Here is a 13,389-nt window from a genome sequence, read left to right on the forward strand (position 1 = left end):
CAGAGAGGTAGACTAGATTAATATCCCTGGTTGAACAGAGAGGTAGACTAGATTAATATCCCTGGTTGAACAGAGAGGTAGACTAGATTAATATCCCTGGTTGAACAGAGAGGTAGACTAGATTAATATCCCTGGTTGAACAGAGAGGTAGACTAGATTAATATCCCTGGTTGAACAGAGAGGTAGACTAGATTAATATCCCTAGTTGAACAGAGAGGTAGACTAGATTAATATCCCTGGTTGAACAGAGAGGTAGACTAGATTAATATCCCTGGTTGAACAGAGAGGTAGACTAGATTAATATCCCTGGTTGAACAGAGAGGTAGACTAGATTAATATCCCTGGTTGAACAGAGAGGTAGACTAGATTAATATCCCTGGTTGAACAGAGAGGTAGACTAGATTAATATCCCTGGTTGAACAGAGAGGTAGACTAGATTAATATCCCTGGTTGAACAGAGAGGTAGACTAGATTAATATCCCTGGTTGAACAGAGAGGTAGACTAGATTAATATCCCTGGTTGAACAGAGGTAGACTAGATTAATATCCCTGGTTGAACAGAGAGGTAGACTAGATTAATATCCCTGGTTGAACAGAGGTAGACTAGATTAATCCACTACTATCCCTGGTTGAACAGAGAGGTAGACTAGATTAATATCCCTGGTTGAACAGAGAGGTAGACTAGATTAATATCCCTGGTTGAACAGAGGTAGACTAGATTAATCCACTACTATCCCTGGTTGAACAGAGAGGTAGACTAGATTAATATCCCTGGTTGAACAGAGAGGTAGACTAGATTAATATCCCTGGTTGAACAGAGAGGTAGACTAGATTAATATCCCTGGTTGAACAGAGAGGTAGACTAGATTAATATCCCTGGTTGAACAGAGAGGTAGACTAGATTAATATCCCTGGTTGAACAGAGGTAGACTAGATTAATCCACTAATATTCCTGGTTGAACATAGAGGTAGACTAGATTAATATCCCTGGTTGAACAGAGGTAGACTAGATTAATATCCCTGGTTGAACAGAGGTAGACTAGATTAATATCCCTGGTTGAACAGAGAGGGAGACTAGATTAATATCCCTGGTTGAACAGAGAGGTAGACTAGATTAATATCCCTAGTTGAACAGAGAGGTAGACTAGATTAATACCCCTGGTTGAACAGAGAGGTAGACTAGATTAATATCCCTGGTTGAACAGAGGTAGACTAGATTAATATCCCTGGTTGAACAGAGAGGTAGACTAGATTAATCCACTACTATCCCTGGTTGAACAGAGAGGTAGACTAGATTAATATCCCTGGTTGAACAGAGAGGTAGACTAGATTAATATCCCTGGTTGAACAGAGGTAGACTAGATTAATCCACTACTATCCCTGGTTGAACAGAGGTAGACTAGATTAATCCACTACTATCCCTGGTTGAACAGAGGTAGACTAGATTAATCCACTAATATCCCTGGTTGAACAGAGGTAGACTAGATTAATATCCCTGGTTGAACAGAGGTAGACTAGATTAATCCACTACTATCCCTGGTTGAACAGAGAGGTAGACTAGATTAATATCCCTGGTTGAACAGAGAGGTAGACTAGATTAATATCCCTGGTTGAACAGAGAGGTAGACTAGATTAATATCCCTGGTTGAACAGAGAGGTAGACTAGATTAATATCCCTGGTTGAACAGAGAGGTAGACTAGATTAATATCCCTGGTTGAACAGAGGTAGACTAGAATAATCCACTAATATTCCTGGTTGAACATAGAGGTAGACTAGATTAATATCCCTGGTTGAACAGAGGTAGACTAGATTAATATCACTGGTTGAACAGAGAGGTAGACTAGATTAATATCCCTGGTTGAACAGAGAGGTAGACTAGATTAATATCCCTGGTTGAACAGAGAGGTAGACTAGATTAATATCCCTGGTTGAACAGAGAGGTAGACTAGATTAATATCCCTGGTTGAACAGAGAGGTAGACTAGATTAATATCCCTGGTTGAACAGAGAGGTAGACTAGATTAATATCCCTGGTTGAACAGAGAGGTAGACTAGATTAATCCACTACTATCCCTGGTTGAACAGAGAGGTAGACTAGATTAATATCCCTGGTTGAACAGAGAGGTAGACTAGATTCATATCTCTGGTTGAACAGAGAGGTAGACTAGATTAATCCACTACTATCCCTGGTTGAACAGAGAGGTAGACTAGATTAATATCCCTGGTTGAACAGAGAGGTAGACTAGATTAATATCCCTGGTTGAACAGAGAGGTAGACTAGATTAATATCCCTGGTTGAACAGAGAGGTAGACTAGATTAATATCCCTGGTTGAACAGAGAGGTAGACTAGATTAATATCCCTGGTTGAACAGAGAGGTAGACTAGATTAATATCCCTGGTTGAACAGAGGTAGACTAGATTAATATCCCTGGTTGAACAGAGGTAGACTAGATTAATCCACTAATATTCCTGGTTGAACATAGAGGTAGACTAGATTAATATCCCTGGTTGAACAGAGGTAGACTAGATTAATCCACTACTATCCCTGGTTGAACAGAGAGGTAGACTAGATTAATCCACTAATATCCCTGGTTGAACAGAGGTAGACTAGATTAATCCACTACTATCCCTGGTTGAACAGAGAGGTAGACTAGATTAATATCCCTGGTTGAACAGAGAGGTAGACTAGATTAATATCCCTGGTTGAACAGAGAGGTAGACTAGATTAATATCCCTGGTTGAACAGAGAGGTAGACTAGATTAATATCCCTGGTTGAACAGAGGTAGACTAGATTAATCCACTAATATTCCTGGTTGAACATAGAGGTAGACTAGATTAATATCCCTGGTTGAACAGAGGTAGACTAGATTAATATCCCTGGTTGAACAGAGAGGTAGACTAGATTAATATCCCTGGTTGAACAGAGAGGTAGACTAGATTAATATCCCTGGTTGAACAGAGAGGTAGACTAGATTAATATCCCTGGTTGAACAGAGAGGTAGACTAGATTAATATCCCTGGTTGAACAGAGAGGTAGACTAGATTAATATCCCTGGTTGAACAGAGAGGTAGACTAGATTAATATCCCTGGTTGAACAGAGAGGTAGACTAGATTAATATCCCTGGTTGAACAGAGGTAGACTAGATTAATATCCCTGGTTGAACAGAGAGGTAGACTAGATTAATATCCCTGGTTGAACAGAGAGGTAGACTAGATTAATATCCCTGGTTGAACAGAGGTAGACTAGATTAATCCACTAATATTCCTGGTTGAACATAGAGGTAGACTAGATTAATATCCCTGGTTGAACAGAGAGGTAGACTAGATTAATATCCCTGGTTGAACAGAGGTAGACTAGATTAATCCACTACTATCCCTGGTTGAACAGAGAGGTAGACTAGATTAATATCCCTGGTTGAACAGAGAGGTAGACTAGATTAATATCCCTGGTTGAACAGAGGTAGACTAGATTAATCCACTACTATCCCTGGTTGAACAGAGAGGTAGACTAGATTAATATCCCTGGTTGAACAGAGAGGTAGACTAGATTAATATCCCTGGTTGAACAGAGGTAGACTAGATTAATATCCCTGGTTGAACAGAGAGGTAGACTAGATTAATATCCCTGGTTGAACAGAGAGGTAGACTAGATTAATATCCCTGGTTGAACAGAGAGGTAGACTAGATTAATATCCCTAGTTGAACAGAGAGGTAGACTAGATTAATACCCCTGGTTGAACAGAGAGGTAGACTAGATTAATATCCCTGGTTGAACAGAGGTAGACTAGATTAATATCCCTGGTTGAACAGAGAGGTAGACTAGATTAATCCACTACTATCCCTGGTTGAACAGAGAGGTAGACTAGATTAATATCCCTGGTTGAACAGAGAGGTAGACTAGATTAATATCCCTGGTTGAACAGAGGTAGACTAGATTAATATCCCTGGTTGAACAGAGAGGTAGACTAGATTAATATCCCTGGTTGAACAGAGAGGTAGACTAGATTAATATCCCTGGTTGAACAGAGAGGTAGACTAGATTAATATCCCTAGTTGAACAGAGAGGTAGACTAGATTAATACCCCTGGTTGAACAGAGAGGTAGACTAGATTAATCCACTAATATCCCTGGTTGAACAGAGAGGTAGACTAGATTAATATCCCTGGTTGAACAGAGAGGTAGACTAGATTAATCCACTACTATCCCTGGTTGAACAGAGAGGTAGACTAGATTAATATCCCTAGTTGAACAGAGAGGTAGACTAGATTAATACCCCTGGTTGAACAGAGAGGTAGACTAGATTAATCCACTAATATCCCTGGTTGAACAGAGAGGTAGACTAGATTAATATCCCTGGTTGAACAGAGAGGTAGACTAGATTAATCCACTACTATCCCTGGTTGAACAGAGAGGTAGACTAGATTAATATCCCTGGTTGAACAGAGAGGTAGACTAGATTAATATCCCTGGTTGAACAGAGAGGTAGACTAGATTAATATCCCTGGTTGAACAGAGAGGTAGACTAGATTAATATCCCTGGTTGAACAGAGAGGTAGACTAGATTAATATCCCTGGTTGAACAGAGAGGTAGACTAGATTAATATCCCTGGTTGAACAGAGAGGTAGACTAGATTAATATCCCTGGTTGAACAGAGAGGTAGACTAGATTAATATCCCTGGTTGAACAGAGAGGTAGACTAGATTAATATCCCTGGTTGAACAGAGAGGTAGACTAGATTAATATCCCTGGTTGAACAGAGGTAGACTAGATGAATCCACTAATATTCCTGGTTGAACATAGAGGTAGACTAGATTAATATCCCTGGTTGAACAGAGAGGTAGACTAGATTAATATCCCTGGTTGAACAGAGGTAGACTAGATTAATCCACTAATATTCCTGGTTGAACAGAGGTAGACTAGATTAATATCCCTGGTTGAACAGAGAGGTAGACTAGATTAATATCTCTGGTTGAACAGAGAGGTAGACTAGATTAATCCACTAATATCCCTGGTTGAACAGAGAGGTAGACTAGATTAATATCCCTGGTTGAACAGAGAGGTAGACTAGATTAATATCCCTGGTTGAACAGAGGTAGACTAGATTAATATCCCTGGTTGAACAGAGAGGTAGACTAGATTAATATCCCTGGTTGAACAGAGAGGTAGACTAGATTAATATCCCTGGTTGAACAGAGAGGTAGACTAGATTAATATCCCTGGTTGAACAGAGGTAGATTAGATTAATATCCCTGGTTGAACAGAGAGGTAGACTAGATTAATATCCCTGGTTGAACAGAGGTAGACTAGATTAATATCCCTGGTTGAACAGAGAGGTAGACTAGATTAATCCACTACTATCCCTGGTTGAACAGAGAGGTAGACTAGATTAATATCCCTGGTTGAACAGAGAGGTAGACTAGATTAATATCCCTGGTTGAACAGAGAGGTAGACTAGATTAATATCCCTGGTTGAACAGAGGTAGACTAGATTAATATCCCTGGTTGAACAGAGAGGTAGACTAGATTAATATCCCTGGTTGAACACAGAGGTAGACTAGATTAATATCCCTGGTTGAACAGAGAGGTAGACTAGATTAATATCCCTGGTTGAACAGAGGTAGACTAGATTAATATCCCTGGTTGAACAGAGGTAGACTAGATTAATATCCCTGGTTGAACAGAGAGGTAGACTAGATTAATATCCCTGGTTGAACAGAGAGGTAGACTAGATTAATATCCCTGGTTGAACAGAGAGGTAGACTAGATTAATATCCCTGGTTGAACAGAGAGGTAGACTAGATTAATATCCCTGGTTGAACAGAGAGGTAGACTAGATTAATATCCCTGGTTGAACAGAGAGGTAGACTAGATTAATATCCCTGGTTGAACACAGAGGTAGACTAGATTAATATCCCTGGTTGAACAGAGAGGTAGACTAGATTAATATCCCTGGTTGAACAGAGGTAGACTAGATTAATATCCCTGGTTGAACAGAGGTAGACTAGATTAATATCCCTGGTTGAACAGAGAGGTAGACTAGATTAATCCACTACTATCCCTGGTTGAACAGAGAGGTAGACTAGATTAATATCCCTGGTTGAACAGAGAGGTAGACTAGATTAATATCCCTGGTTGAACAGAGAGGTAGACTAGATTAATATCCCTGGTTGAACAGAGGTAGACTAGATTAATATCCCTGGTTGAACAGAGAGGTAGACTAGATTAATACCCCTGGTTGAACAGAGAGGTAGACTAGATTAATCCACTAATATCCCTGGTTGAACAGAGAGGTAGACTAGATTAATATCCCTGGTTGAACAGAGAGGTAGACTAGATTAATCCACTACTATCCCTGGTTGAACAGAGAGGTAGACTAGATTAATATCCCTAGTTGAACAGAGAGGTAGACTAGATTAATACCCCTGGTTGAACAGAGAGGTAGACTAGATTAATCCACTAATATCCCTGGTTGAACAGAGAGGTAGACTAGATTAATATCCCTGGTTGAACAGAGAGGTAGACTAGATTAATCCACTACTATCCCTGGTTGAACAGAGAGGTAGACTAGATTAATATCCCTGGTTGAACAGAGAGGTAGACTAGATTAATATCCCTGGTTGAACAGAGAGGTAGACTAGATTAATATCCCTGGTTGAACAGAGAGGTAGACTAGATTAATATCCCTGGTTGAACAGAGAGGTAGACTAGATTAATATCCCTGGTTGAACAGAGAGGTAGACTAGATTAATATCCCTGGTTGAACAGAGAGGTAGACTAGATTAATATCCCTGGTTGAACAGAGAGGTAGACTAGATTAATATCCCTGGTTGAACAGAGAGGTAGACTAGATTAATATCCCTGGTTGAACAGAGAGGTAGACTAGATTAATATCCCTGGTTGAACAGAGGTAGACTAGATGAATCCACTAATATTCCTGGTTGAACATAGAGGTAGACTAGATTAATATCCCTGGTTGAACAGAGAGGTAGACTAGATTAATATCCCTGGTTGAACAGAGGTAGACTAGATTAATCCACTAATATTCCTGGTTGAACAGAGGTAGACTAGATTAATATCCCTGGTTGAACAGAGAGGTAGACTAGATTAATATCTCTGGTTGAACAGAGAGGTAGACTAGATTAATCCACTAATATCCCTGGTTGAACAGAGAGGTAGACTAGATTAATATCCCTGGTTGAACAGAGAGGTAGACTAGATTAATATCCCTGGTTGAACAGAGGTAGACTAGATTAATATCCCTGGTTGAACAGAGAGGTAGACTAGATTAATATCCCTGGTTGAACAGAGAGGTAGACTAGATTAATATCCCTGGTTGAACAGAGAGGTAGACTAGATTAATATCCCTGGTTGAACAGAGGTAGATTAGATTAATATCCCTGGTTGAACAGAGAGGTAGACTAGATTAATATCCCTGGTTGAACAGAGGTAGACTAGATTAATATCCCTGGTTGAACAGAGAGGTAGACTAGATTAATATCCCTGGTTGAACAGAGAGGTAGACTAGATTAATATCCCTGGTTGAACAGAGAGGTAGACTAGATTAATATCCCTGGTTGAACAGAGAGGTAGACTAGATTAATATCCCTGGTTGAACAGAGGTAGACTAGATTAATATCCCTGGTTGAACAGAGAGGTAGACTAGATTAATATCCCTGGTTGAACACAGAGGTAGACTAGATTAATATCCCTGGTTGAACAGAGAGGTAGACTAGATTAATATCCCTGGTTGAACAGAGGTAGACTAGATTAATATCCCTGGTTGAACAGAGGTAGACTAGATTAATATCCCTGGTTGAACAGAGAGGTAGACTAGATTAATATCCCTGGTTGAACAGAGAGGTAGACTAGATTAATATCCCTGGTTGAACAGAGAGGTAGACTAGATTAATATCCCTGGTTGAACAGAGAGGTAGACTAGATTAATATCCCTGGTTGAACAGAGAGGTAGACTAGATTAATATCCCTGGTTGAACAGAGAGGTAGACTAGATTAATATCCCTGGTTGAACACAGAGGTAGACTAGATTAATATCCCTGGTTGAACAGAGAGGTAGACTAGATTAATATCCCTGGTTGAACAGAGGTAGACTAGATTAATATCCCTGGTTGAACAGAGGTAGACTAGATTAATATCCCTGGTTGAACAGAGAGGTAGACTAGATTAATATCCCTGGTTGAACAGAGAGGTAGACTAGATTAATATCCCTGGTTGAACAGAGAGGTAGACTAGATTAATATCCCTGGTTGAACAGAGAGGTAGACTAGATTAATATCCCTGGTTGAACAGAGAGGTAGACTAGATTAATATCCCTGGTTGAACAGAGAGGTAGACTAGATTAATATCCCTGGTTGAACAGAGAGGTAGACTAGATTAATATCCCTGGTTGAACAGAGAGGTAGACTAGATTAATATCCCTGGTTGAACAGAGGTAGACTAGATTAATATCCCTGGTTGAACAGAGGTAGACTAGATTAATATCCCTGGTTGAACAGAGAGGTAGACTAGATTAATATCCCTGGTTGAACAGAGAGGTAGACTAGATTAATATCCCTGGTTGAACAGAGAGGTAGACTAGATTAATATCTCTGGTTGAACAGAGAGGTAGATTAATATCATTTTCTTTTCACACTATTGGTTAAAGCATTTCACTTCAAGGTCTACCTACACCTGTTATATTTGACACGTGTGACAAATAAACGTTGATTTTGGTCTCCTGTCTCACCATGAGTTTCTCCGCGTCGGCGCGGACTTTGAGCAGCTCGGTGATGGCGTCCACAAACCCCTGGTGGTGGAAGTTACACATCTTCTCGATCTCTCTGTCGTGGTTACGGATCCTGACCTCAAGCTTCTCCATAAACCTCTTGTGGGCATGAGGCTGGTCATCGTACACAGATCTGAAACATACAAGTGGAATTAGATCTGAAACATGATGAATGTAGTCACTGTCACAGAGACATAGCCTGCATCCCAAATGGCAACCTATTCCCTATATAGTCACAGGGCTCTGGTCAGAAGTAGTGCACTATGTAGGGTGCAATTTAGGACACACTTCTTCAAAACAACAACAATAAATATCACCTAACCAACAGTGTAGGCTGGGCTGGGACAGAGTGGAGGGAGGACTCTGATAGCCAGTGCTATCAGCACACAAAGCCTAAAGTTAGTGCTTTAAAGTCAGTGGGCTGCAGAAGTAATGGGTCAATATTAGGAGTCTGAGGCTACATGATCCTTCTAACAGAGTCTGATGGCGAAACAAACACCAAGCTGTGGGTGGGGTGTGAACTGGGAACAAGCTGTGGGCGGGGTGTGAACAAGCTGTGGGTGGGATGTGAACTGGGAACAAGCTGTGGGCGGGGTGTGAACAAGCTGTGGGTGGGATGTGAACAAGCTGTGGGCGGGGTGTGAACTGGGAACAAGCTGTGGGCGGGGTGTGAACTGGGAACAAGCTGTGGGTGGGGTGTGAACAAGCTGTGGGTGGGATGTGAACAAGCTGTGGGCGGGGTGTGAACTGGGAACACGCTGTGGGTGGGATGTGAACTGGGAACAAGCTGTGGGTGGGATGTGAACTGGGAACAAGCTGTGGGTGGGGTGTGAACTGGGAACAAGCTGTGGGTGGGGTCTGAACTGGGAACAAGCTGTGGGTGGGGTGGGAACAAGCTGTGGGCGGGGTTTGAACTGGGAACAAGCTGTGGGCGGGGTGTGAACTGGGAACAAGCTGTGGGTGGGATGTGAACAAGCTGTGGGCGGGGTGTGAACTGGGAACAAGCTGTGGGTGGGGTGTGAACTGGGAACAAGCTGTGGGTGGGGTGTGAACTGGGAACAAGCTGTGGGCGGGGTGTGAACTGGGAACAAGCTGTGGGCGGGGTGTGAACTGGGAACAAGCTGTGGGCGGGGTGTGAACTGGGAACAAGCTGTGGGCGGGGTGTGAACAAGCTGTGGGTGGGATGTGAACAAGCTGTGGGCGGGGTGTGAACTGGGAACAAGCTGTGGGCGGGGTGTGAACTGGGAACAAGCTGTGGGTGGGGTGTGAACAAGCTGTGGGTGGGATGTGAACAAGCTGTGGGCGGGGTGTGAACTGGGAACACGCTGTGGGTGGGATGTGAACTGGGAACAAGCTGTGGGTGGGATGTGAACTGGGAACAAGCTGTGGGTGGGGTGTGAACTGGGAACAAGCTGTGGGTGGGGTCTGAACTGGGAACAAGCTGTGGGTGGGGTGGGAACAAGCTGTGGGCGGGGTTTGAACTGGGAACAAGCTGTGGGCGGGGTGTGAACTGGGAACAAGCTGTGGGTGGGATGTGAACAAGCTGTGGGCGGGGTGTGAACTGGGAACAAGCTGTGGGTGGGGTGTGAACTGGGAACAAGCTGTGGGTGGGGTGTGAACTGGGAACAAGCTGTGGGTGGGGTGTGAACTGGGAACAAGCTGTGGGCGGGGTGTGAACTGGGAACAAGCTGTGGGCGGGGTGTGAACTGGGAACAAGCTGTGGGCGGGGTGTGAACTGGGAACAAGCTGTGGGCGGGGTGTGAACAAGCTGTGGGCGGGGTGTGAACTGGGAACAAGCTGTGGGCGGGGTGTGAACTGGGAACAAGCTGTGGGCGGGGTGTGAACTGGGAACAAGCTGTGGGCGGGGTGTGAACAAGCTGTGGGTGGGATGTGAACAAGCTGTGGGCGGGGTGTGAACTGGGAACAAGCTGTGGGCGGGGTGTGAACTGGGAACAAGCTGTGGGTGGGGTGTGAACAAGCTGTGGGTGGGATGTGAACAAGCTGTGGGCGGGGTGTGAACTGGGAACACGCTGTGGGTGGGATGTGAACTGGGAACAAGCTGTGGGTGGGATGTGAACTGGGAACAAGCTGTGGGTGGGGTGTGAACTGGGAACAAGCTGTGGGTGGGGTCTGAACTGGGAACAAGCTGTGGGTGGGGTGGGAACAAGCTGTGGGCGGGGTTTGAACTGGGAACAAGCTGTGGGCGGGGTGTGAACTGGGAACAAGCTGTGGGTGGGATGTGAACAAGCTGTGGGCGGGGTGTGAACTGGGAACAAGCTGTGGGTGGGGTGTGAACTGGGAACAAGCTGTGGGCGGGGTGTGAACTGGGAACAAGCTGTGGGCGGGGTGTGAACTGGGAACAAGCTGTGGGCGGGGTGTGAACTGGGAACAAGCTGTGGGCGGGGTGTGAACAAGCTGTGGGTGGGATGTGAACAAGCTGTGGGCGGGGTGTGAACTGGGAACAAGCTGTGGGCGGGGTGTGAACTGGGAACAAGCTGTGGGTGGGGTGTGAACAAGCTGTGGGTGGGATGTGAACAAGCTGTGGGCGGGGTGTGAACTGGGAACACGCTGTGGGTGGGATGTGAACTGGGAACAAGCTGTGGGTGGGATGTGAACTGGGAACAAGCTGTGGGTGGGGTGTGAACTGGGAACAAGCTGTGGGTGGGGTCTGAACTGGGAACAAGCTGTGGGTGGGGTGGGAACAAGCTGTGGGCGGGGTTTGAACTGGGAACAAGCTGTGGGCGGGGTGTGAACTGGGAACAAGCTGTGGGTGGGATGTGAACAAGCTGTGGGCGGGGTGTGAACTGGGAACAAGCTGTGGGTGGGGTGTGAACTGGGAACAAGCTGTGGGTGGGGTGTGAACTGGGAACAAGCTGTGGGCGGGGTGTGAACTGGGAACAAGCTGTGGGCGGAGGGTGAACTGGGAACAAGCTGTGGGCGGAGGGTGAACTGGGAACAAGCTGTGGGCGGAGGGTGAACTGGGAACAAGCTGTGGGCGGGGTGTGAACTGGGAACAAGCTGTGGGCGGGGTGTGAACTGGGAACAAGCTGTGGGCGGGGTGTGAACTGGGAACAAGCTGTGGGCGGGGTGTGAACTGGGAACAAGCTGTGGGCGGGGTGTGAACTGGGAACAAGCTGTGGGCGGGGTGTGAACTGGGAACAAGCTGTGGGCGGGGTGTGAACTGGGAACAAGCTGTGGGCGGGGTGTGAACTGGGAACAAGCTGTGGGCGGGATGTGAACTGGGAACAAGCTGTGGGTGGGATGTGAACTGGGAACAAGCTGTGGGTGGGGTGTGAACTGGGACCAAGCTGTGGGTGGGGTGTGAACTGGGACCAAGCTGTAGGTGGGGTGTGAACTGGGAACAAGCTGTGGGTGGGGTGTGAACTGGGAACAAGATGTGGGTGGGGTGTGAACTGGGACCAAGCTGTGGGTGGGGTGTGAACTGGGACCAAGCTGTGGGTGGGGTGTGAACTGGGACCAAGCTGTGGGTGGGGTGTGAACTGGGGACAAGCTGTGGGTGGGGTGTGAACTGGGAACAAGCTGTGGGTGGGGTGTGAACAAGCTGTGGGTGGGATGTGAACTGGGAACAAGCTGTGGGTGGGGTGTGAACTGGGAACAAGCTGTGGGCGGGGTGTGAACTGGGAACAAGCTGTGGGCGGGGTGTGAACTGGGAACAAGCTGTGGGCGGGGTGTGAACTGGGAACAAGCTGTGGGCGGGGTGTGAACTGGGAACAAGCTGTGGGCGGGGTGTGAACAAGCTGTGGGTGGGGTGTGAACAAGCTGTGGGTGGGGTGTGAACAAGCTGTGGGTGGGGTGTGAACAAGCTGTGGGTGGGGTGTGAACAAGCTGTGGGTGGGGTGTGAACAAGCTGTGGGTGGGGTGTGAACAAGCTGTGGGTGGGGTGTGAACAAGCTGTGGGTGGGGTGTGAACTGGGAACAAGCTGTGGGCGGGATGTGAACTGGGAACAAGCTGTGGGCGGGGTGTGAACAAGCTGTGGGTGGGGTGTGAACAAGCTGTGGGTGGGGTGTGAACAAGCTGCGGGTGGGGTGTGAACAAGCTGTGGGCGGGGTGTGAACTGGGAACAAGCTGTGGGCGGGGTGTGAACTGGGAACAAGCTGTGGGCGGGGTGTGAACTGGGAACAAGCTGTGGGCGGGGTGTGAACTGGGAACAAGCTGTGGGCGGGGTGTGAACTGGGAACAAGCTGTGGGCGGGGTGTGAACTGGGAACAAGCTGTGGGCGGGGTGTGAACTGGGAACAAGCTGTGGGCGGGGTGTGAACTGGGAACAAGCTGTGGGCGGGGTGTGAACTGGGAACAAGCTGTGGGCGGGGTGTGAACTGGGAACAAGCTGTGGGCGGGGTGTGAACTGGGAACAAGCTGTGGGTGGGGTGTGAACTAGGAACAAGCTGTGGGTGGGGTGTGAACTAGGAACAAGCTGTGGGTGGGGTGTGAACTGGGAACAAGCTGTGGGTGGGATGTGAACTGGGAACAAGCTGTGGGTGGGATGTGAACTGGGAACAAGCTGTGGGTGGGATGTGAACTGGGAACAAGCTGTGGGTGGGATGTGAACTGGGAACAAGCTGTGGGTGGGATGTGAACTGGG

General features: G+C 46.2%; 1 protein-coding gene across 8 annotated transcripts in view; it reads right to left on the reverse strand.

Moving 5' to 3' along the window:
* Positions 1 to 13,389, reverse strand: part of LOC129865185 (exocyst complex component 6-like) — a 183,471-nt gene that overhangs the window by 118,120 nt on the left and 51,962 nt on the right. For all 8 annotated transcript variants that reach the window (XM_055937738.1, XM_055937791.1, XM_055937773.1 and 5 more), the window contains exon 2: positions 8,748 to 8,919. In XM_055937738.1, coding sequence (XP_055793713.1) covers positions 8,748 to 8,919 — 172 coding nt within the window. The remainder of the gene's footprint in view (positions 1 to 8,747; positions 8,920 to 13,389) is intronic.

The sequence above is a fragment of the Salvelinus fontinalis genome, chromosome 1, assembly GCF_029448725.1.
Source record: "Salvelinus fontinalis isolate EN_2023a chromosome 1, ASM2944872v1, whole genome shotgun sequence".
In the NCBI taxonomy this organism is placed as follows: domain Eukaryota; kingdom Metazoa; phylum Chordata; class Actinopteri; order Salmoniformes; family Salmonidae; genus Salvelinus; species Salvelinus fontinalis.